This window comes from Aotus nancymaae, unplaced genomic scaffold (genome assembly GCF_030222135.1).
Source record: "Aotus nancymaae isolate 86718 unplaced genomic scaffold, 86718_ANA_hifiasm-v0.15.2.pri h1tg000040l, whole genome shotgun sequence".
Classification (NCBI taxonomy): Eukaryota; Metazoa; Chordata; class Mammalia; order Primates; family Aotidae; genus Aotus; species Aotus nancymaae.
In genome coordinates, this window is record NW_026988454.1 from 42609460 (window position 1) to 42633679 (window position 24220).

At 38.3% G+C, this 24220-nt stretch overlaps 1 protein-coding gene across 6 annotated transcripts in view; it reads right to left on the reverse strand.

Annotated features, from left to right (window-relative positions):
- NKAIN2 (sodium/potassium transporting ATPase interacting 2) overlaps positions 1-24220 on the reverse strand; it is a 1034673-nt gene that overhangs the window by 11207 nt on the left and 999246 nt on the right. For all 6 annotated transcript variants that reach the window (XR_010336617.1, XR_010336618.1, XR_010336619.1 and 3 more), the window contains one exon: positions 17087-17147. Coding sequence is in view for 2 of the 6 variants with exons in the window: in XM_064360728.1 (XP_064216798.1) it covers positions 17087-17147 (61 nt within the window). In the remaining 4 variants the exon portion in view is untranslated. The remainder of the gene's footprint in view (positions 1-17086; positions 17148-24220) is intronic.

A 24220-nucleotide genomic window follows, 5' to 3' on the forward strand; every position in this document is an offset into this window, starting at 1 on the left:
AGGTGACCCAGAACCAAGATGAGAAAAGAAGCAGCTCTGAATGTAACCGGCTGGATTTTTACCATCTCACTCGTGAGGGGGCATTCATCTTTAAATCAGAAGCGGAGGTCATGTTTTCTATAGTTTATTTTACCTACATGCTTGAGTTTACAGCCAAGGAGATTGTGTAAAGTCAATTTCCATGTTTACTTCTTCTCAGAAATTGTTTGGATATCTTCCTACAGACCCCAGGGAGAGGAATAGGAATCAACTGGATCCAACCAACCATTACAGTTAAGATTATGGTGGTCAGCATAGAGAGAGTTGATCTTCCCACCTTTTACAGAAGAGTTAGTTCTTCAACCACAAATAGAACTTTTTGGGGTGCCACATAGAGAAGTAGAAGTATTTTTTTCTGTCAAAAATTGAATTATTGGGGTTAGCTTGCATTTTTAAGATACTTATAATAGAACTTTGTTCTGTTTTCAATTTCTTTTATATAATGATATTCATTCAGGTTCTAAAGAGACTATAGCATATTCTAAAACTTTCTGAGCAATAAAAGTCATAAAACATTTGACAGATCTTTGCCCAGATAATTCTGATGGCAGCTAGATGTTATGGTAATAGCTCATCTCTGCATTATTTAGAAAACAGTTACTTCTATCAATCAAGAATCTCCTTACATCCTTAAAAATAAACTAAATTTCCAATAATTGCAAAATATTTAATAGTTCATGCAGCCCTTTCAAGTGATATAATTTATCTTCACAAAATTACTATGAGGTTGGTAGGAATAATTATCTGAATTTTACAAATAAATACAGATTTACAGAGTTTTATCTTGAGGCCACACAATAGCTGAGGATACGACTAGAAATAGGTATTCTATTTCCATTGTAAGTATATTGAAAAAGAGATTTCTGCATTTGACTTAAGCCTTCTAGTACATTTTTGGAGTGTTATCAACAGTGATCAAAAGCATCAAATCACATTTTTGATTTTTTTCTAAATTATTAATTTAACAAAAGTTTTGAGTTTTTGCTTTGAGTTCTCTGTTGGTTGTAGATTCCTCCTTTTGTTATTTGTTCTCCTGCATCTTTTACTCTGTTCTTTCTGGAAAATTTGCTCTTTATCTTATTCCCATCTAATACTGTAATAATCTATGGTATTAGATTCTTCCTTGACACAATACTGCATAAATATCTGGATATGAACAACAACTTATGCAGAAACTACCTTTGCCAAATTTGCCAGTGATAGCTGCCAATGTGGTATATATTTTTTTGTAATGCATCTTTAAGAAGGTAGCATCCTTCAAGCTTTAGTTCATGTGCTTTGTGTCTGATAATTTATGCAGAACACCAAATAAGCATTTAAGCAGTCCTTTCTTCTGAAAATTATTTATATTCTCATCCCCATCTTGTCTGACTCTGATAACAATGATGTCTTTTAAAGTCGTGAGAGATGTTTTCATTCTAGCAACTTGGCATATTGTCTGTGTTACTTCAATGCTTAACAGGAAATGTGAAAGACAAACAGGAATTACCAAAAGCCTAAATTAGAATTAGGAGAAGGAGAAAGGAAAGATGTCAATGAATTTGAGATAAATGGACAAAGAGAGAGAAAACATATGTCAAGGCAAGTTTTTGAACATGGGAGAACTCACTGAAAGACACTAAAGTGTTTGATGTCTTTCAATGAGTTTTTCTAAATATTAAAGGAAATTAATAGGGCCTATGAAAAAGTTCAAAGTTGATTATCAGAAATTTGTTTGCCAGGGGCGTATTGCTGCTTTTAAAGAAAAAAAGTGTCGAACAGAGTTGGTGTTTGGCGTTCTTTTGGAAATGTAGTATTTAAGTTATAAGTGGAACATCTAGGTGAAGAGATGCTTGGGAAAAGGGAAATGTAACTCTAATTAGTGCAAGGGAAATTGGGAACTTGCTGGGATGTTAGAGATGAATTTCTTTCTCCTCACTCAGCTTTATTTTATTTCATTGCAACCTATCTCTACCTGATATATAAATCTACTTGTTTATTTGTTGATTTCCTCCACTACTATAATACAAGCTACATGAGATTTACTGTTTTCTACTGTTTACTAGTCTCAGAACCCAGAACAGTGTCTGGCTCATGGAAGATACTAAACAGGTATTTAGAAAATAAATTCTTAGACCCTTTAGGCTGTAAAGGAAAATAAGGCAATTGATTGGAGCATGGAAGATGCCAGTAAAACTTCCAAGTGAAATTTGGCTGACTGCTAAGACCTGGAATGATAATAAAGAGAAGACTTTTTATAGACAATCTACAGAGTTGTTACCTGTGTACTGCAAGATATGCAAAAGAAACTTTTTGGATACCAGTAGGAAGAAACCACCACTGAATCCTCTTTGGCCAAGAGGAGTGAAAAGAAAGAGGTTAGGATGTGCATTAGCATCAAAAGGAGTACAGATTTTGAAACTTTTTTCCCCCTCCCTTTCCTCTATGTTCAAAAACTTTCCCCCAGGTTCAAATATGATGAATGCTATCAAGTGTTACAAATCTTGATAACTGGTAGGAAGAACATTGTTTTCTTTCTGGTTAGTTTACGGGACCCTAAACAGAGGCACACAAATGGACAGAAGGTGAAAAAAAAATGTACTTCTTAATCACAAGTGTTCAGCATTTTCTTTTTGCCTTCATTTTATCTGCAGTATGGGTATGTTTACATCTATTGACCTCTGGGTGAGGTTAGTAGATATACTGTAATGATTGTAGGTGCAATTATTTTAAATTAGTAAGTGCCATATCAATTTAATAACTGTGATTTAATAACATTATAATAGTGGAACTTAGAAATTACCAAGTAAGATAAAAATGCTTTTTGAGGGGCCAGGCACGGTGGCTCATGCCTGTAATTCCAGCACTTTGGGAGGCCGAGGCAGGAGGATCACGTGAAGTCAGGAGTTCGAGACCAGACTGGCCAACACGGTGAAACCCTGTCTCTTAAAAAAAAAATTAAAAATTAAAAAAAAATGCTTTTTGAATAAATATTCACCCTTGATTAAAAGGTTTAAATAAAAGAAAGACTCACTTCTTGCAACAATATGGTGAGCCTTTTTTTCATTTAAATCTTTTAATCATGAACACTGAGTTCAGCAAACTTGAAACTGCTTTATTAAATATATGATGGTAATGAGGTATTGTAATATAAAATTGTCCGTTGGTTATTACTGACAAAGTCACCAGTCAACATACTCCCTTTTGGAGACAGAGTTGTAAAAAACCATGAAGGGAAATTTTAAAAGGTAGTTCATAGAAAGCGAAGCCTAAATATTTAGAATAACTCATAGAAAGACACTAAAGTATTTGATGTCTTTCAATGAGTTTTTCTAAATATTAAAGGAAATTAACAAGGCCTATGAAAATAGAGCATCTTCCCCTAGGTATGAATTCCAAGAGTACTTAGCTCCACTTATACAAAAGGAACTTAATACATAGTGAGCCATAAGCCAAACTGCAAAGAACCACGTTTCTTTCAGTAAGATCTACTTGGTGACAGGAATTCAAACTGACTATGGTGAGCTTGAGGTGTTCAGTTTGGGCTAAAATCCCTGGATGAACTCAAACTATTTTTTCTTTTCCCTGATAGGGAAAATACAATCCTTTACAGGAAGAGGTATTTTAGGCTGTTGTTGCCTGAAAGGTCACTAGAGTGTTATACCACAGAAGGCTTCTAGCAGGCAAAGCACACATGGAGTGTAATGAGACTTATTTGCTAAATCACTGCAGATGCTTTATCAAATATGTTTTCTCAGGGTCTTAGGGTTTTATTTTTCACTTTCCTTCTTGTATCAGAAACAGATCTTTAATATTTTAAGCTTGGCAACACATTCGCACATGCTAAAAAATGAAAGTGAAAAGCAATGACTATAATAACATCACAATAAATAAAGTATATCGTTAGTTGAAAAACCACTTTAAGCTTTTGGTTCTACAGGCCTAATAAAAAATGAAACATAAGTTCCACTTGATAAACTATTTTGCGTTGTTCTTGTTTGTATCTGCCAATTCTCAGTGAGGGTGGTATCTTAGGTGAGTTTAAGAAACACATGATGGTTTTCTGCTGAGACCAGGATCTTGTTATTAGGTAGTCTTTTTAATAATATAATGTCAGCACTTGATATATCATAACGCCACTACTTGATACATCATTGTAGAATCTGTTTGGTAGCATAAAGACTGGGGGCTTTGGAGTCAGAAGACCTGTGCTCAGGTTGTGCCTTTACGTCTTACCAGCATTGGACCCATAATCAGGTCACAATTGCTCTGAGCCTTATTTCTTCCTCTGTAAAGTGAAGATAATGAAGCAACTTCAGCTTCGTAGGGTTATTGAGAGAATCGGGTGTCATACGTGTGCAATCCATAGAAGCATGTATATTAAAAATACACTATGAGTAGGTTTGGGATCTCATCTCTTTTCAAAAAAGATTTATACAAAAGGAATAATTGGAATTATGCTTTAAAATGCACACGTTGGCCCTTTACTGAGATAATTAGCATTTCCAAGGCTAGGAGAATAGATGGGGATAAGGCTCAACAGAAGGAACTTTGTATTAGAGTTTACTACAATTTTGTATAGAGGGACAAAAGTGTATAGGACATCCACAGAAGCTGAGGAGACCAGAGGGAGGTCTATGGAGAGCCTTCAAATGCCCACTTAGTTGGTTAACTGTGATTTGACAAGCAACAGGAATAGCCTTTGTGACATAATGTAGAAAAAAATAAGTTAATTTATATTTTTTAAAATACAAAACTGAATTTCTATATTTCGAATCCTTTTGGAAATGGCCTTGTATATTATCAGAAAGAACACAGAGAATTTGGGGCTGGCCTTGTCTGTGATCTATGAGGCTTTGCCACATATGTGGGCAAAAGGAACTGTCCAATGAATAGTCAAGAATAAAAACACTGAGAGCTCAGTGTCCTGGATTAGGCAGAATGACAAGCCAAAGCTTGGGGGATGGATTACTTTGTAGAGGAGAAGCTTATCTGTTTCTCTTAGATTTGGACAGGGTTGCAGGAAGACCAAAGAATAATTGCCAGTACGGAGATTTGCTGAGGCTCTTGAGGGAGAATCAAAGAAGTTTCTGTTGTGATAGATTTGACTTTCTCAGGTTTCAGTATTTGGTTTAAGGATCCTGGAAAGGTGTAGAACAGATCCCGTCGCCAGGAACTACTTCGTCAAATGCAGAAGAATAAAAGCATGGTTGAGCAGGAGACAACACCCAGCTGAGTGCAGCAAGCATACATTTGCTGTTGGGTTTGGTTACTTTCTCCAGCAATGAGCAACCACACAAGATCAGAAGCGAAGAAATTGAATCTGGGCATCGTCAGACACAGATGTCGAAAATCCAAGCATAAAGGAAGTGCAAGCGAGGAAGGAAACCAAGGGTGCTAACGAGAACACAGCTTTGCTAATCCTGGAGATAGCTAATGAGTGGGAAGACCCAAAGCATGAGAAAAACACAAGATTCTAGTGGAGGGAAGCTCCCAAATAAGGGTGAAGAAAACTTTTTCCAAGAGGGAAGCAGGGGAACAAGGGAAAAGAATAGATAGGTGTTTACAGTCAGCCAGAAAATTTCAGAACTGGGGATCTTCGAGAAGCCTCTTTCCACCAATAAGGAAGGTGATCCACGATGAAGGGAATGAAGGTGGCAGATGAAGGGAGTGGTGATGAGGGAGATGAGAACTAACAGGGTGGAGAAACTGTAAAGCTTGAGTCAGAAAATTACATATCTGATATCTTTTGATGCTTTCAATAAATGTAGAGAAGTCTATAATGAAGATTATGATGAAATAACTAGGACAACTTCACCTTAAATGTGCCTGGGCTCACTTTGTGGCATGCCATTTGGATGGATTAGATTTTCCAGTCTTTGTTTTGTTCTCTTCTGTTAGAATTGCTTTCAATTATATATGGCATGTCTTTCAGATGAAATTGGAAGGAGCAGTTATTATAAGCTATAGGCGAGCTCATTAGACATGATTGGGTATGTCTTCTCAGCTGATATCCAGAATATATTTAGAATCCACAGCCCATTTAAATGCAGGATTTTAAATTAGGGTTGTGGGTACATTAACGTATGCATATTTAGGGAAATAAAAAATAAAACATGCATTCTGTAATCACCTATTAGAGAAATATTCTTTGCCTTGTAATCTTTGCTAACATAATCTTTGTATCATTTTACAGCCTCCAGAAATGAAAATCACAAAACTCCTGGGCCTAAATTAATCATCCTCTTAGAACAACAGTAGCAATTTCAGGAAAGACAACGTCCCATGGTTATTCTAACATTTTTATTGGTATTTGGGAAAGCTGAAACTAGATTTGGTATATCGAGTTCATTAAAAGCACTTACAATCATTCCGGTGTAAATTATGGCATACCTTTGGTCAATATGAACACGAAAAGTAGAGCCTTTTGAAAAAGGCATGCCTATTTTTCTTAAGTTCTACATAGTCCTCTGTTTTTTACCTTAGGTTTCAGCTGAATCGTCACGTCTTCAGGGAAGAATTTCCTTATCTTCAAAAGTGCATGAGATCCTCTTGGAATCATTCCTATGGCACCTCCATCCCCTTTCCTTGTCTGAACTTTCATCACGCTTTTTTGTAATTTCTGCTTTATTGTAATTTCTGTTTCTCTTGTAAATTGTGTGCTGGATTGTAGGTGCCATAAGGCAAAGATGGTATCTGTTTGGTTCCCTGCTTTATCCCTAATAACAACACACTGCCTACTATCCAGTGGTTGCTCAATAAATATTTGTTAAAAGAATCTGTCTCAGGTATCATAGTGAAATGACATGGAAAGTATACTTAGAATCTGGAATTCTATGCTCTGCTCCCAGTTCTGTCTCTAAATGATTGTTTAACTTTGAGCAAGTCAATTCAACTGTTCATTTCCTCAACTGCAAAATTAGGGAATTAAAGTAGGTGACCACTAATATTGCTTATAACTTTATGATTATACACAGTTGCATATTTCTGGAATTAGTTCACATACAAATGTTAGCAATATAATATTTAAAATGAGCAAATCCACAAAGGCACAATGAATGGAAAAATTAGTGTAAAAGAGTTATCTGCATTTGGTTGTTACTATTATGCATTGATTCTACTAAGTGAGTTTCCAAAAACATTGGCTGCTGAAAATGGCAATCGGACTGTGGCATGAGTGAGAAAACACAATGATGAAAAAGTTGGGGCCTTGGAGACAGAGTTAGGTTGACAGGTTTGGAGCCAACAGAAATACTGTCCCCTGTTCCATTTAATCCAGTAGTGAAGGTGTATGGATGTGTGACCGTGTGCTTCCCTTTGCAGTGACACTCGGGAATTCCTTGAACATCAGCTTCATTAGTTACAAAGGCAGCAATCTATATCCAATTTCCATTTTGTATTAGGATTGTTAATGTATAAACTACTCTCTTTTGTTGAAAACATTTGCAGTTAATCCTATACAAACAAACAAACAAACGCAAGTGTTACACTGTCTGCCCCTGCCAACCCCGCTGACTCTGAGGTCTGGTCACCATTTATTATACACAAAAATGAACTGAAATTCCCACTTCGGCCCTAACCTAATTTTCAAGTGATAATAGGCATGGATTCCCAGAAGCACTCTATGCCTCTTGATAGTAACATCCTAATTTCCTTTCCCGGTAAATGTTTTAAATAAGATTTTAGCACCAAAGGAAATTAAACTTTAAATTAATCATAATTATAAAACGCCATCACTGATTTTTGTCTTCAGTCTAATTACTTTCTATTATTTAAACAATCCACACCTCCTATGAGCTTTAGGCTTGTTTCTCTTTCACTCCCTGCCACACAACACCAACCAAATCATAGCGGAGGCCTCCCAGAGTATCTTCTGCCAGAGCAGCCTCATTTATATGTCACGCGGAATTGAGGGGTTGCCTCCAGCTCCCTTATTTCCAGGGCGCTCTTTCAGTAGCTAGATGTAAGGCTCTTTGCTCAGATGTTTTTGATCCGCATACCTGGTAGCCATCCTTAGAGAGCCAGCGTTTCTTAGTCCTCCTGCTGTTAAGAAGGAGATCTCTGAGCCCAGCCTTCTGTTTCTATGAGATGTCGCTTTAAAAACTAAAGCACAACTGGACGTAAGGAAGTGGGCACCGGCCAACATCATTCATCAAGCCAACTGTGAATGTCATCTTCTCAGCATGTCGCTGATTTGGAGGGCTTTTAAAGAGACTTCATTTTCCTGTGCCAGCTCTTTGTCTTGCTGTTGTTCTTGGGAGATGGGACTAAAGAATCCCAGTGATTTTATTTTGTAAAAGTGTATGTCAACATTCTGCTGCAAAAATCACCCCAGTTTTCTGTGACTTGGATCCTTTCTTTGTCATGTCATTATCCATGAGCAGGCAGAGAGATGGTGAGGAAGCTAGTCCAGGACACCCATTGCAGGTGGGCTGTGGGGGTCTGTACCACGGGAAGAAGCAGAGTCAGCAAAATCAAAGGTTCTCGTTCAGTCATTTCCGTAAATGTCACTACTTTTTCCTCCTTCAAGTCACATAGTTTCTTTTCTATTAAGGCTGTTAAAACAACGTTAGTATTCTTCATCTGTTGGGTAACTTCAGTTCACCCTGCCAGAAATATTCTTTGCATAAAAAATACCTCTTTTGTTACACCCCAGTTAAAGACCCTCTTTTGCTTATCTGAATATTGTTACCTTTATATCACTTTTTAGAAACAAAGTTCTCATTGTCTTTACTGACAGAGAAAAGATAATGCAACAGTTTCTTTCCCCTCATATTATTGACTTGGAAATATTATATTTATTTAAAGATGAAAATTGTGTGTGGGTTATGAGTGAAAAGCAATATTGTATAATGGAGGAGATATTATGAGAAAAGAGAGAAATAAGAAGTGATTGTTGAAGAATCACTCAGTTTTGACCTGATTATCCAAATTTAAAAATACAGTTTATGTGTTTTCTCTTAGATGATCACAAGAGGGAGCAATTTAACAGTAGGCTGAAAAACAAACCAGTGCTCAGCAATCTGGGGAGACAATGTGAAAATTATTACATGTATCACTGTTGGAGAATGCTGTTGTCACTAATAGGAAACCGAATATGATTGATGGGAAGAAAATGGAGCCTCTGTCTCAGGTGTTGATCACTTAGTTTTGTATATGGCAGCACATCTTTTTTCCTCGTTTAGAAAATGACAGGTGTTTTATTCAAATTATTCATTTACTTAGAATACATTGAAGTCTAAGGAGATGTCACGTTTCCTTAGCAGTTTCCATACAGGTCAGGAAATGTTTGTGGAGATCCAACTGATTCACTTATTTATTTTGCAAACACGTCCTGAGTCCTCTTCTAGGTTGGGGATATGGTAGATGATAAGGATATGGCAGGGAACAAGGCAGGCATGGATCCTAATGACTTCTCCAAATATTCTTCCATCCTGAGTGAGTCAGTGTGTACTGTATTTGAATGTTGGAAGTTCATGAGTGAGCTCAGTGACTTTAGGCAAGTCATTTAATCTTTATGAGCCTATAAAATTAAAGTGCTGAAATAGAGCAGTAGGCAGGTTTCCATCATTTTAAACCCTGTACGACTCATAGTTCAAAACAAATCACAAGCAGAACAGAAAGCATATAAAATTAAATAAATGCAGAACTTCTGTGCTTTGGGTGGGGGGAATGGGAAGCAGAGGTGAAAGATGACACCTTTTTTCACCTTAGCCCCACTAGGATTCTGTAGGCATAGCGAGAGATTAGTGGCATGCGATGCCTGGGCCCTCAGGCTTTGTGATCCTGTTCAGAGAACAGGAAAGAAGTAACTAGTTTGGGTTTAGTGGGAAATTGGCAGACTGGACAACATTTTTTCACTCAGTCACCATCAAATTCCCAAGACAAATGTTATAAAAAGAAGATAAATTAGTTAAGATACTAAGAATATGCTACATTTTATTTGATTGCTTCAGTATGATACTAGATAAGTAAAATAAATATATTCTTCTCACAACTCTCCCTGTCAACTTGGTACCCAAGAACTTGGCACCTTTTCTGAACTTCTAATTGTCCCATGTAGGTTATGTCTGAAGAGTGATTTATAAACGTGAAACAAAGTTCTGACCACCAAACAGAATGAATATGGCCCTAACAGATGGGAGGAATGACAGTTATATATAAAATAGGTAGATAGATAGAGAGATAGATAAGAGGAAAGGAAGGAAAGAAGGGAGGAAGAAAGAGAGGAAAAAGGGAAGGAAGGAAAGAAGGAGGGGAGAAAGGGAGGAAGGGAGGCAGGAAGGAAGGAAGATGAAAGGAAGAAGGAAAGGAGGAAGGAAGAGATGGAGGGAGGGAGGGAGGAAGGAAAGAAGGAAGGAAGAAAGGATGGAAGGAAGGAAGGAAGGAAGGAAGCAAGCCAGGCAGACACATAATATGCCAAAATTTGAACTGAGAATCAGAACTCAGAATTATGGGGTTATTTTAACTTTCCTTTTTTGTTTATCTGTATTGTCTATAGTTTCTGCATAGTATACATTTCTTTACAGACAGGAAGAAACAAACATTTTTTGAAGGGGAAATAGGTCTCCCTGCTCCCATGTCTACCTTCCCCAGTGGGTGAGAGTATGTGATTGTGCTCAAAGAACTGCATTCAAATCCAATGATCCTGACAAACTGGAGAAATGATAAAAACGTACAGAATGGAATTCAATACACAGAAGTGTAGGCCAGCAGGCTTTAGAAGAAAATCAAACAAAAATAACAGAAAATTATTAGCCCCAGAGAAGTGAATAATTTCCTGTGGTTTTCTTTTCAAATTAACGATTCAATAAATCGACTGTGACTTTTATCCCAAGGCCAGTTGATTTTGAGGAACTCAGGACAGGTGTCGATGCATTTGTGTTTTATTGGTGTAAACGTGTATGTGTCTAACTCCAAGTTTAAGCTTCTTGAATTCATTTCTCAGCATTGCTTTCAAAATAAGTCCTTTAAGATATTATTTTTAAATGACATTCCATGCCTCTCTACAGATGATTTCAACATTTAACAACATTTGCAAATACATTGGATCTCTTTTAGCAAAGAGAATGACTACCTAGTAAAATGAACCCATTTGCTAGAGAACCAACATTTAGTTTTAGTTTAATTATTAAGCCAATGATTTACAAGAATACATAATAAAAATTGAGAAGTCATATGATGATGTTGCGTGTGTGTTTGTGTCGTTTTTTTTTTTTTTTTCTGCTACCATGGAAAGCAATACTTTTCATGGCTGCATGGCTTCCTTTTAATTGCCACATCTAACAATGCTAATGAAGAACAGAGGAAAATTCCTGGTTCTATCACTGTGAGTGGTCATCTGACTGCAGTGAAGAAAACCTGAGGATGAAGTGAGACATAAGAGCTACATTTATAATGAAAGGCATGCCCGACCAAAAATCTCTGAACGTTTTCTTTCTTTCACAGAATATTGTAAAAGAGAACAAGTAGAGGGGATAGAAGACTGGAGGCCCATTAGGAAAACTGCGTGGCTGGTGACAGATGAGACAGCGGAGAGCCCTGCCACAAAGACAGCACAGCAAGATGCCTGCTTTCCTGGAGAAAGCCTTTTCTCCTAAGATGTATCACTGCCTTTTCATGAACAAATATATAAAAGTATGTTGTGAAGGTGGCCCCGCTCAACAGGGTTCCAGGGTCAAGGCGCATCCTCTATAGCAGGGGCCTCAGCTTTTTTCCTGGTGAGAAGCTACGCATCTAGAGGCAGATCACCCCACAGCAAGGGATGCTGAGTAGGAATTCCTGCCTGGTGGCCGTGAGTAAGGAGCTGGCCTGGCGGCCATACAGCCCCAAAGCCTCTTATCCACAGGCATCTGATGGGCCAGTGAGCTGCATTTAGCCTCAATCTGTGCCCTACAGATATTTTCAAGTGTCCAGGACACACGTGGAGTGTGTGTGCACGTGTGTGTATTTGGATGTGGACTGAATTGTGATCCCCTCAAATTCACACGGTGAAGGCCTAACTCCTAATATGTCTGACTGTATTTGGAGATTGGCCCTTAGAAGTAATGAAGGTTAAATGGGGTCATAAGGACAGGGCCCTAATCCAACAGAGCTGGTGTCTTCATGAGAAGAGGAAGAAGCACACACACAAAAGACTCCGAGGACACAGCAAGAAAGTGCCATCTACAAGCCAAGGACAGAGGCCTCAGGATAAACCAAACCTGAGGTTTCTAACACCTAGATTTTGGGAAGCAAATTCCTGTTGTTTAAGCCACTATGTCTGTAGTATGTTTTTATAGCATCCCTAGCTAACTAATTCTGGGGGGAAGAAGTGTCCACATCTAATTTGGGATCTCTGCTCAGAGGGTTGCTGTCATCTCCTGGTAGGCACAGCAGATGGCAGTGGTGCCCTGTGAGTCTGCACAACCAGCTGGCCTACCAGGCTGTGGCTCCGGCTTAGATAACTAAAGGGTCAGAGATGTAAACTTCAAGGTCAGATTTTTTCAATGGGAAAAAAACCCAAAAACCCTTGCCATAAAGTGTCTGCTATGATCTAAATTAGTGTCCCTCCCCAATTCATATTTTGAAACATAATTATCAATGTAATGGTGTTAGGAAGTGGGGTCTGTAGAAGGTGGTTATGTCATGAGAGTGGAGCTCTCAGAAATGGAATCAGTGACCTAAAAGAGGCCCTTAGGGCTGCCTTGCCCCTTTACCATGTGTGAGGCTACAGCAAGAAGGTACCACCTATGAGCAAGGAAACCAGCCCCCACTAGAAGTCAGATCTGCTGGTGCCTTGATCTTGGACTTTCCAGCCCCCAAAACTGTGAGAAATAAATTTCTGTCATTTATAAGCCACCTACCTATAATATTTTGTTATAGTACCCCAAGGGAACTAAAACAGTATCTCTATAAATATCAATCAAACCGGGCTCTAGAAAAGTAATGAGATAGATACTACTTGAAAGGATGAATAAGGGGACAAAATTCTCAGGCATTTGATGTTCATGAGCCTGACTTTCTTTTTCAGTGATGATTTATTGCTATTTTGTTGAGTCTAGGCTTGACTCTGCGCATTGAGCTCAAACCCTCTCCATTGCTTCCTGCAGGTTTTTGCCTCTTTCCTCTGAAGTTCCCAGGATATACTTGTTGCTGTGAGGCTGACATATCAGAACTGAGCACATAACTGATTAGCTTCATATTGACTTCAAGAATATTTTGTCCAGTTGCTATAATTGGGCCCTTATCTCCACAGCCATTCTAAGCACAAGCTACAGAACAAAACTGTCCTCTGTTCCTCACAAGGCTCTTAGTAATGGAAACTTAACCAATTTGGTAAGCAGGTAGTTAGCACCTACTCCCGCCACTATGCTTCGCTACAAATGATGATGCCTCATTGCAAATCCAAAGTGGGTAAAAATAGGCACACAGAGACCCTCTCAGTGTTTACATGTATATTACCAAACTTTTTAAGGATCAAGATGATTTTTTACAATATAATTTCCAAAATTATACAGAAATGTCAAAACTTTTTTACTCTATGGATTGAAAGTCATATGTCCGACAGTATCTGAGGATGAATATCAAGCAAGTGATCATACATGGAGAATATCAACCCAAAGCCTTGTAACCAAAACATACTCATAACTGTCTGTCTATGTGTAAATGACTACAAGTAAATGAACCTAACTGAAAGCCACCAAAGACTACTGGGCAGAGAACCAGCCCAAATGAGCATCTCCTCCCACCTGTTTACTGAGGATTTAAATCCTCTTTATTTAAATCCAAATAGACTGGCACTTCCCCGATGAAGGCAAAGTCCCCAGTTAATTTCATATGGAAGTTGGGCTTTCTCTGGGCTATGTTGTTGGATTTCATTTCACAACGATACCGGTGCGTTTTTATCTCCAGACAATACGTACTGACACACCCTGTCTCCTACACGCATTATCAGTATTTCAGCAGAATAGCACCTCTCAAAGGAGATCTCAGAAATGCTAGTTCCACAAGACATACTGCTCAAAAATAAAAAAGATTCTGAGGCAAGCGTCAGTCTATTTGGATTTGAATAAAGAGTTCATATTTTGCTCACTGAGTAATAAAACTAACATGATAAAACCTGTCTTTGAGAAGTCTGCTTATGCATTGGATTAATGAAGGCAGATGTGGTATTGTGGTCAGGATACACAGATGGACATACATGTTATTTTTTTGAGTCTTTTGGGGAAAAAAGCTTGTTAGATGCTTGAGAGATAAGTTGATCTCTCAACAGATATTGGTGACTTTGAAACTCCTTGAATTTACATTGCTTTTGCCAAAACTTGATCTAGGGAAGAATTCCCTTAGAATAATTCTCCAGAATATTAAGGCTTTTTTTTTTGGCAGGGAGTGTGAAAAACAGGATTCCTGTGTTCAAATTTTTTTGGAGGCTTGTATTAACCATACTTTTAATTTCTGTAAATTGATGCTTCAACATCTATAAAATGACCACTAGCTGTTTCCAAGTAAGCCTGGCTCACCCCAAGAAACATGTGGAGACTGTAGATAGCCCTAAACCTCTGTGTTAACAGTCACCATGAACATGAATTTCATGGGGCACCACTTTGTAACACAGCTAACCTATCCTAATAAGCCCACCTACCCTGCCTCATCCATTTCTTCCTGTAGGACTCAGAATAAAGGTTCCGCTCTCTCTCTGCCTTGTGACTGACCCTACTGCTTCCCCCGTGGGGGATGTGGTATTCTCCCACGGGAACTGAGGGTATTATCAAGCTGTGGAACTCTTTCTGGTTTTTCTCTTTGATCTGTGTCTGGCCTCGAGGTAATATGGTTGAAACAAAACTGTGGGTTAGGGAAAAAAATGGACATACTTCTTTCTGGCAGTACTCTCAGAAATGTTAATGCGTAAGTGTGCATTCTAAATTTTCAGTGTCAAACTTACTTGGCTTTGGAATCTTTTTTATTTTTGAGCAGTATGTCTTGTGGAACTAGCATTTCTGAGATCTCCTTTGAGAGGGGCTGTTCTGCTAAAATACTGATGATGCATGTAGGAGACATGGCATGTCAGTACATATTGTCTGAAGATAAAAACGCACCGGTATCGTTGTGAAATGAAATCCAACAACATAGCCCAGAGAAAGCCCAACTTCCATATGAAAATTAACCGGGGACTTCCCCTTCACCAGGGATTTAGCACACAGACACTGAATGGTAATATCTGAATGAATTTACATAGTTTCAGTGGTCCATACATTTTAACATCCATATAATTTTGCCCTTCCTAATATTTGAATACATTTTATTCCCATTTTTCTTTACAAGTGGCAATTCCATCTACCCATTCCCTTGCATCAGACGCCCAGGAATCTAACAGTCTTCTCCTTTTCCCTTATCACAGTACCTCCCATCACCCACTAATCATGTTATTTTGGCACGTCTCATGTCACATCTATCCTCTCTATCTCCAATACAGTCCTTGTCCAGATTCACATTACCTCATGTCTCATTTCATGGGGTCTTTTCCCTAATCTTTCCCCCTCTTGAGTCCTTTCTTTATAGTGATGCTAATGTATTTTTCCTAAAGTACATTTTTTATTATGTTATTCTCTTTTTAAAAACCACCTGCCCTTTGACCCATGATTGTATTATATGAAGTCTAGACTCCTTAATCCGTCACGCCCACTTTTCTACTATCTCACCCATACTTGTTTTTCCAGTCTTCTCCAGCTGTCTACCTGTAGCATAGGAAACAATTCAGTCACATTAATCTGGCTGTGATATGCTTCGGTGCTTTTTCACCCAGATCCAGCTCAAGAGTGTTCTCTATGAAACTTCTCCTGGTCTCTTTCTTCTCCTTACCCACAGCATGCACTACAGAGTTTCATACTCATTTGCTCATGTTTGTCTTACTCTACTAGTTGGCAAGTTCCTAGAGGTAAAATATTATGTATGACTCATCCTAAAATCTCCAAAGGCTGACACAGCACTTGAAACATTGAGGAATATTTTACAAATGCTTATTCAGTGAAAGGACCATTATTTCCTTTTATATATGAAATAAATTATTTGTATACTGTATATTTCTGATTTTATAACATCTATGAGTATAATCTAAAAGTGCCTCTTATAAATTAATCACTTGATATTGCCTCTTCCTTTCCAGCATAATTGGAAAGGGAAGAAGAAATATATATTTATCTTTGGATGTTTCCCTCACATCATCATATTCTCACCTTCCTCTTTCATTACTGTTTCAAAAACTCAATATTATAAATATTTTTTGAGACCAAGAAAAATTATTTCCAATTCTGATTTTTCCTCAGAGCAAATGTAACTGCATGGGCAACTACCCATGATCGTACCCACAGAGAACAGAAGTACTTTTCCCAGTTCTCCTATTTTAGATCCTTAGGGGCAAGGATAGAATAAAACCTTCTCCCCTCCGTGTCTGAGAGAGCAGAGAATGGACCCACTTGGAGGCTTGTAAGAGGGTACTGTTATCTAAACTCTAGATCAAGCAGTATGTCTCAATGTTGAGACTTTGACATAAGTAGAATTCTAGCCATTTGTACCAAATAGTAGGAATAAAAAGGATAGATGGACATTTGATTTCCCAAAGACAAATTCTCTGAATTAATCTGAAGTCAGTTTTTATGACAATATTAGAAATTATTACAAATTGTTGATTTTTTTGGGATTTGTAGTCTTGGGTAAAACTGGTTAGTATCAACACCTAGTAAATGGTTCATAAAAAGAGAACAGTCAAGTCAACCACATCTTAAGGTCATTTCCATCTCTAATCTCTCCTCTCTATTCCCTACTAGAATTGTTTATAAGAGGAAAGGATTTTTAAAAGGCCTTCAATGAAAAGAAAGAAATTATGTTTTCAAAATGGGTGTGCTTCTCCATTCTTCAATTTGCTGGATACTGTTATGAAAAACACTTTAGTCTAATGGGCACAAAATGCTTATTCCCCATTCTAATGCTGTGTTGTGGGATCTTGTCTGAAGAATAGGAAGGCCAGGTAGGAGGCAGTAAAGAAGATGCTTTGAACTTGAAAGAAACAGAATAGAGCTTTAATACTTACAGCTGTCCTCTTCTTCAGTTATACATTTCACAACATAACAGGCGTAGATGAAACCTGCCAGCTGAAACAAAACAGAGATGCTTTAGACATCAGACAAAGGCAACAAAACCAGACCTCACTGGGGAGTGGCTTTTCAAAGTCAGGCAGTTTACAACCAGACTCAGGGCTCCAACATGGCTCATCGGACTGGATCTTGACTCCAGTGTGGATTCCTGATTCAAATGATGTTCATCTGTCTTGTAAATAAATGTATTACTCTGTTTTTCTTTGACCTACGTTTACGTGTAAGATTTATTAATTGCCAGGCACTCTAAAACAAATTATTTTCAGTACAGAGAAAGACTTATAACCATTCACTAGTGGACTAACATTTGCATTTGTGCCAATCAACATCTAGTTTACATTTCATTAGCCCAGAGTCTAAGATTCTAAAAATTGGACTCCCACAGACCATCAAAAAAATGCTCTGAGGGAAAAAACATTAGGGTGATTCTGTGGCTTGTTGCATGAGCTCTTTTTAAGTAAGGAAAACTCAGATCTGAAACAGAAATCAGGGCATACTGAATATAAGTAAGAGAATATGTTACAGAGAAGTGATGAAGTGGACACCTATAAGTAGGGAGTATCATCAAAATGCATTGAATATGACATTACACACATCACATCATCTTTTCTGAAACATTACAAAAAGGTCTGTGTGCTTGTAAAGGAGCACAGCAAAGTCATTTGATCTATTTTTTCAGATTGAGTATTTTTGTATTTCTTCATATTAGTACAATATTTATTTAGTCAAATTATGAGGACTACTCAAAAGAAACAAATATAATTTCTGGATAAGTAGAAAACTATTTTTTTTTCTTTTTCTTTTTGCAAATTGATCTAGTTTGGAGGAATCCTTAAAGGTATGTCCTCAAAACAGTGAAGATTATTCACAACCTTTCAGACAGGCATTGATCTGTCTGACAACTGATCCCATACAATAATATTTAGTGTGGAGAAGAAAACATTAGGAATAGCTGCAATCTTCAATCAGGAAGTGAAAGCACGAGAAAAAAAGGAACTGCCACGACAAGCCTAATGAAGTTGTTTTTCATTAGGTGACAGATAGTGATCTTCTGGAGGAAGTGAGTGGAACATTTTTAAGTCAAAGGGTACACTAATAGGTATTTAATGAGCACAGAGCTATTAGGAGACAAAGCAGCCTCTGGTGGAAAGAAACTTTTAAGTCCCTAATTTGGATTTGAGAGAGAAAGCACGTTCTGGCAGATTGTAGCTATCTTCCAAAAAGAACTGGCATGGGATAAAAAAGAGGTCATTACTGGGCAAAAGAGGAAGCAGCAGTGACCACGCTTGAAGAGGCAGAGTTGAAGGAAGAAGACCGATGCAACATAGTTGTAAGGCCGGCTGCCTCACTGGGAGTTAAATGGACACACTTATCTCTCCCCATGCCAGCCTCTCCATGCTGACACACTTATCTCTCCCCATGCTGGCCTCTCTATGCTGGCTCCCCACACCCACTCCTATCTGGTCTCTCTATGCAGGCTCCACACACCCACTCCTGCATTCCTCACTTGACCCCTTCAAAATTTAAAAAGCCAGCCAAAGATTTGTCCAACGGCAGCTTACCATTGACCTCCCAGCCGGTCAACCCACCAGTAGTCCCGCCTGGCAATCAATGGCAGCTTGCCCCATCAGCACCTTGACTTCCCTTCACCAATGAAACTCACCAATGAAACTGTCTGCTCTTTGTTTCCCTAATAATCAATCAACCCTCCTCACCAATGAAACTGTCTGCTCTTTGTTTCCCTAAAGACCAATCAATTACCTCCACTCCCTATAAAACCCCACACCCTGAGAAGCCCAGTGCGACTTCTCTGGCCCCTTCCTGGACCACAGAACCTCACCCGGGAGCTGAATAAATTGGATTCTCATTTTCCCACACTGGCCTCAGTTTCCTCATTTTAACTCGGCAATATACCTTACAATAATCTTCCAACGCTTTTGTTTTTAGATCCTGGAGGTGAGGGAATGCATACCCCCTGCCCTCTCTACCCACCGCTGTAGTATCTGCACCAGTACACATCATAAAGAGTTAAAAATAAATAGCCCTGGGCCGGGTGTGGTGGCTTATGCCTGAATCCCAGCACTTTGGGAGGCCAAGGTGGGTGGATCACAAGGTCAGGAACTCGAGACCAGCCTGGGCATTGTGGTAAAACCCCATCTCTACTAAAAATGCAAAAAAAAAAAAATTAGCCAGGCATGGTAGCACACGCCTGTAATCCCAGCTACTCCAGAGGCAGTAGAATTGCCTAAGCCTGGGAGGTGGAGGTTGCAGTGAGCGGAGATCATGCCACTGCACTCCAGCCCAGCCTGGACGACAGAGCAAGACTCCGTCTCAAAAATAAATAAATAAATACCACTGATGCTATATCAGCAGAATGCATTTTCTTTTTAAAAAATATTTTGGAAAACTCATCAAATCAGCATGTTTCTCTTTGAATTATATGTCGGTATTGGCAATAAAATAGTGACAGTGAGAACCACTTCTTCATGTAATAGAGTCATGAAGAGCTTTGTTTTTATGACACTTACTTTTAGAGTTCATTGTATGAATTAAAAACCAATGTCTCCTATTTGAATTTAGCAGAGATTTTGATTTGTCCAAACTCAAATCACATAGTAATTAGAGCATTTTCATGGGTACTGGAAAATTAGAGACTATACTAACACATCTTGATCTTTTGACCACCAGGACCCATGAAAATGCTCTTTTTATGGAGTGACACAGTCCCATGGGTTGCTTGTTATTGGCACTCGGATCTGGCTGTGTCTAGGTAAAGAGCCTATGGGTTTGGTTAAATCCCCTTGGTATTGCTTATAACTTTACTTCTTCCTCCACATTAAGTTCTTACTATATACGGCTAAATGTTACAGGCTTATCAATAGTTTTCCTCTTCTTTTCAGTGTTAAATACTTATTAGATTATTTATAAAGCAATTTGTTCTAATTACGAACTTTAAAAAAAAATCTTACTTATTACTTCATTTCTTTGAAATCAAAATCTACATAACAAGCATCAATACATTCTGAGATTCAGGGCTAGTAAGTTTAAACTTCTCATTACAGTGTCACTAGATTCTTGATTATTAAGTGTACTCTCCCAGAATGCAGCTAAGGCATTGCATTCTGCTTACCAGTGATCTTTTAATTATTCAGTTTCATTCTTTAACTATCTGGGGAGCTCCTTTGATATAAAAGTAAATCCTGCTGCATTTTGTTACAAAAGATTGCTGATTAAGAGAACTCTAGCTTTTAAATTGGTCACCTCTAACTACAAATGGAAATTTGTGTCCCTCAAATTAATCAATATTCATAAACTCTGCTATCTTCCAATTTCCCTACACAATATAAATTTCTAACTTAATTTTACCTCCCCAGTGGTGATTTATAAAATTTATCTATAGGAAGGGACTTCAAATTATTTCTAACAATTCTGAATGTCTCTGACATGGTCTGGCTGTGTCCCCACCATCTTGAATTGTAGTTCCCATAATTTTCACATGTCATGGGAGAGACTCAATGGGAGGTAATTGAATCATGGGGGCAGTGACCCTCATGCTGTTCTCATGATAGTGTGTGAGTTCTCACAAGATCTGATGGTTTTATAAGGGACTTTTCCCCTCCTTTGCTCTCACTCTTCTCCTTGTGGTCACCACGTGAAGGTCTCTGCTTCTCCTTCTGTCATGATTGTAAATTTCCTGAGGCCTCCCAAGCCACGCTGAACTGTGAGTCAATTTAACTTATTTCCTTTTTAAATTACCCAGTCTTGGGTATGTCTTTATTAGCAGCGTGAGAACAGATGAATCCAGTCTCCTATAATATGCAACTCTGCTAATTGCTACCTGGGCTACAATGATGAACTAAAGCAGAGTTCTAGTCACCACTGACATTTTGGGTTGGGCAGTACATTTTTGTTGAGGCTGTTACGTGTCGTCAATATTTAAACAATAACATCTTACAATCAAGACAATCAACAATTGAGGCAATTTTTCTTTTTAAATAAAAGTTGTCACATGTTCTCTAAAAGGCAAAATTGCCCCTGGTTAGAACCACTGTTTGAGACACAGTCCTAGCTTTAGGGAGTTTGCAATTTTGTAGCAGGTATACATATAATTGTAATTGAAGTAGGTTTAGATAAATCATCAGAAAGAAGGGAGAAAATTGTAGTTCTAATAAGTGACAATAAACAGTAGACTGGACACTGTCATGTGTTAGCTCATTAATCCTCAAAACCACGTTGGAAGAGCATTATATGTATTTTTGCAGATGACAGGCAAAATGGGACTTGCTTTTCCAGAGTGAGATTATCAAGCAGGAAAGACATGGGTTGTGTTTAGGTAACAGCCAGTAGTTACATGTGATGAGAGTTTGGGGACTTTGTACTAGAGCAACGGAAATCAAAGCTGTGAAGACCAGATTAGGGCCATACTCAGTGGGCCTCTAGTGTGTCAAAATGCCAATGGAACTGTGCCATTTTTCTCTACAATAAACTTAAGGAGCACCCCCTACAGAAGTATAACATTTTTCATAGACCCAAATGCTTCCCAATGTGATACGTGATTCCCTTTCTTGTTTCATTTCTCACCAATTTGTCAGAATTGATGTCAGTAGGAAGCTGTTGGTAGTCTGCTGACATCTATCGGGTAGCTTTCCTTCTCTGTTCCTTAACTCATTTTCCCAGTCTGCCAACAAAGAATGCTAATGGCCTACACCTCTTCCTTCCCCTCTCTACTCAGCCTTGCACCTCCGGAAATGAGTAGTTCTAATTCATTCTTTTTTTGCATTTGTTTTTGAAAACAGAGTCCTAAGTTGCTAAACTAGGCATAAAGCTTTACATGGCAGTACTGCCTGCTTACTTCCCAGGTCTTATTTTTTTAATTTTTTATTTAAATTTTATTTTAAGTTCTAGGGTTCATATGTAGGTTTGTTATATAGGTAAACTTGTGTCATGGAGGTTTGTTGTACAGATTATTTCGTCACCCAGGTATTAAGCTGGCCTTAGGGAATGAGTTAATACCCATCAGGAAAAACAACTAATGGATACTAACTCATTCTTTAAGGCTGAATAAAAGTGCAGCTTTCTCTATTCTCAGGTAATCCATTCTCAGAGTAGGTCGGTGCTTGGCACTTTTGAGATAGACCTTCAGAGGTGGGAGGGCTGGAAAGAAAATAAAGAGGAGAATGGAGAGGTGGAAAGGACATCTTCCAAGCAGAGCTCAGACTAGAGCTGGAAAGAAATAGATGATATTCAGGGAGGAGGAAGTGACCCAGTTCAGGGAAGCTGGGGTTGTATAAAGGGAAGTAACGGGGCACAAAGCAGATAATAGAGGTTCATGTTGTTAGAGTAGCTGTGAGTATCCGCAACTAAACGAAAATGATTGTATTTTGTTCCTTATTTAAAGATGCTTAGAATGATAATGGAAGGGACCTGTGGCATTAGTCTAGGCAAACACACAATTATCCACTAGTGAAAGAAATAAAATATTCTAGTTGTTTTAGTCTTTGTTGTTTAAAGCAGAGCTAAGTATAAATCGGGAGAGATAGCATGGGGAGAAATGCCACATATAGGTGAAGGGGAGGAAGGCAGCAACTCACACTGCCACGTATGCACCTATGCAACAATCTTGCATGTTTTTCACATGTACCCCAAAACCTAAAATGCAATAAAAAAAATCTTTTAATATTTATTTATCTTTCACCTTCATATATCTAATGTGGTTTGTTCACTTCTAATTCACTTAACAAGGAATTACATATCATCTTGATATCATTACTGACTGAAAGGAAATGATATTTTCTCTCTATAACTAAATCAGATTAAAGTTCTTTTTTGTATCCACAAACCAAATTATGATTGTATGTCCTAAAAATTCACTTAGAAGCTAATAGATAAAATGAAACCAAAGCCTTTTGGTAAGTATTTTAAAGGATTTAATTGTAATAATTGAAAATATAGCAACCTTAATATTTAATATATTACATTCTGGATTTCTGTTTCTGGGAAGTTGGAGTAATGGGAGAAATACCTTTCCCTATCCTTCGTATTAAGCACAATTTAAAACCCTCAACATTACATACATAACAAACACAAGGAGACTCTGAAAGGTGGAGAGAAGGCAAATCAGCTATGGACTTTGGTACTCAAAAAGGACATGTGGGTGAGTTACATTATTATTTTTTCAGGAGGTTTCATATACACCAGACTTACTTGGAGCTGAAGAAACCTATAACTCCAAAATGCCAACAGGCACAGATATTTTAAGAGCCCCAGTAAAAGCTTTCTGTCTCTATCCAAAAGACTAGAGAAAAAGAAAAGGCAGCACAGCTAGACAGGACACTATAATGATAGTGCCTCTGTTTTAGCCAACACCATAGAAAAAAAAAGACAAAAACACAAAAATTGTAGCCCCACTCCCCAACCACAGCAACAGAGTAGGGAGTCAAGACTACCCCCCTACCTCATAGGTAATCCAGACTTCTAGTCTCACTCTTGAGTAACAAGGCAGCCTTCTTCGCCCCAGTGGAGTGATGTCAGTGGAAGCTTGGTAGAAGATCAGGACTTTTACCAATTCCCGGCAGTACTGAGGCCAGTCCCCCAACCCTGTGGCATCAGTGAAAGCCACCTTGGAGCAATAATAAAGCTGTCTTACTCTCTCCAGATATGGAAGTATCAGTGAGAGGCTAGTGGCAAGCAGGAACTTCCACAGCCTCCCAACCTTAATGAAAAGCCCTTCCCACTTTGAGTATCAATGGAGGCTAAGTGGGAACCCTGGGCTTCTATCTCCACTTGGCAGAAATGAGTCAGCATCCCTCTTTCTCCGAGCAAAACAACATGAGCAGAATCAACTAAAATAGAAGGCTTAATTAAGATCTAGGGTCTCATAAAAATATCCATGTTTCAATTAATAATTGCTAATCATACCAAGACTGAGGATGGCCTCAAACTGAATGAAGACAGCCAATGCAACCTAACCACAGAGGTGAATAAGATGTTAAGATTTTCTGACAAGTATTTTAGAGTAGCCATTGCAAAAATGCTCCAATAAGTAATTACAAACATGTTTGAAATAAATT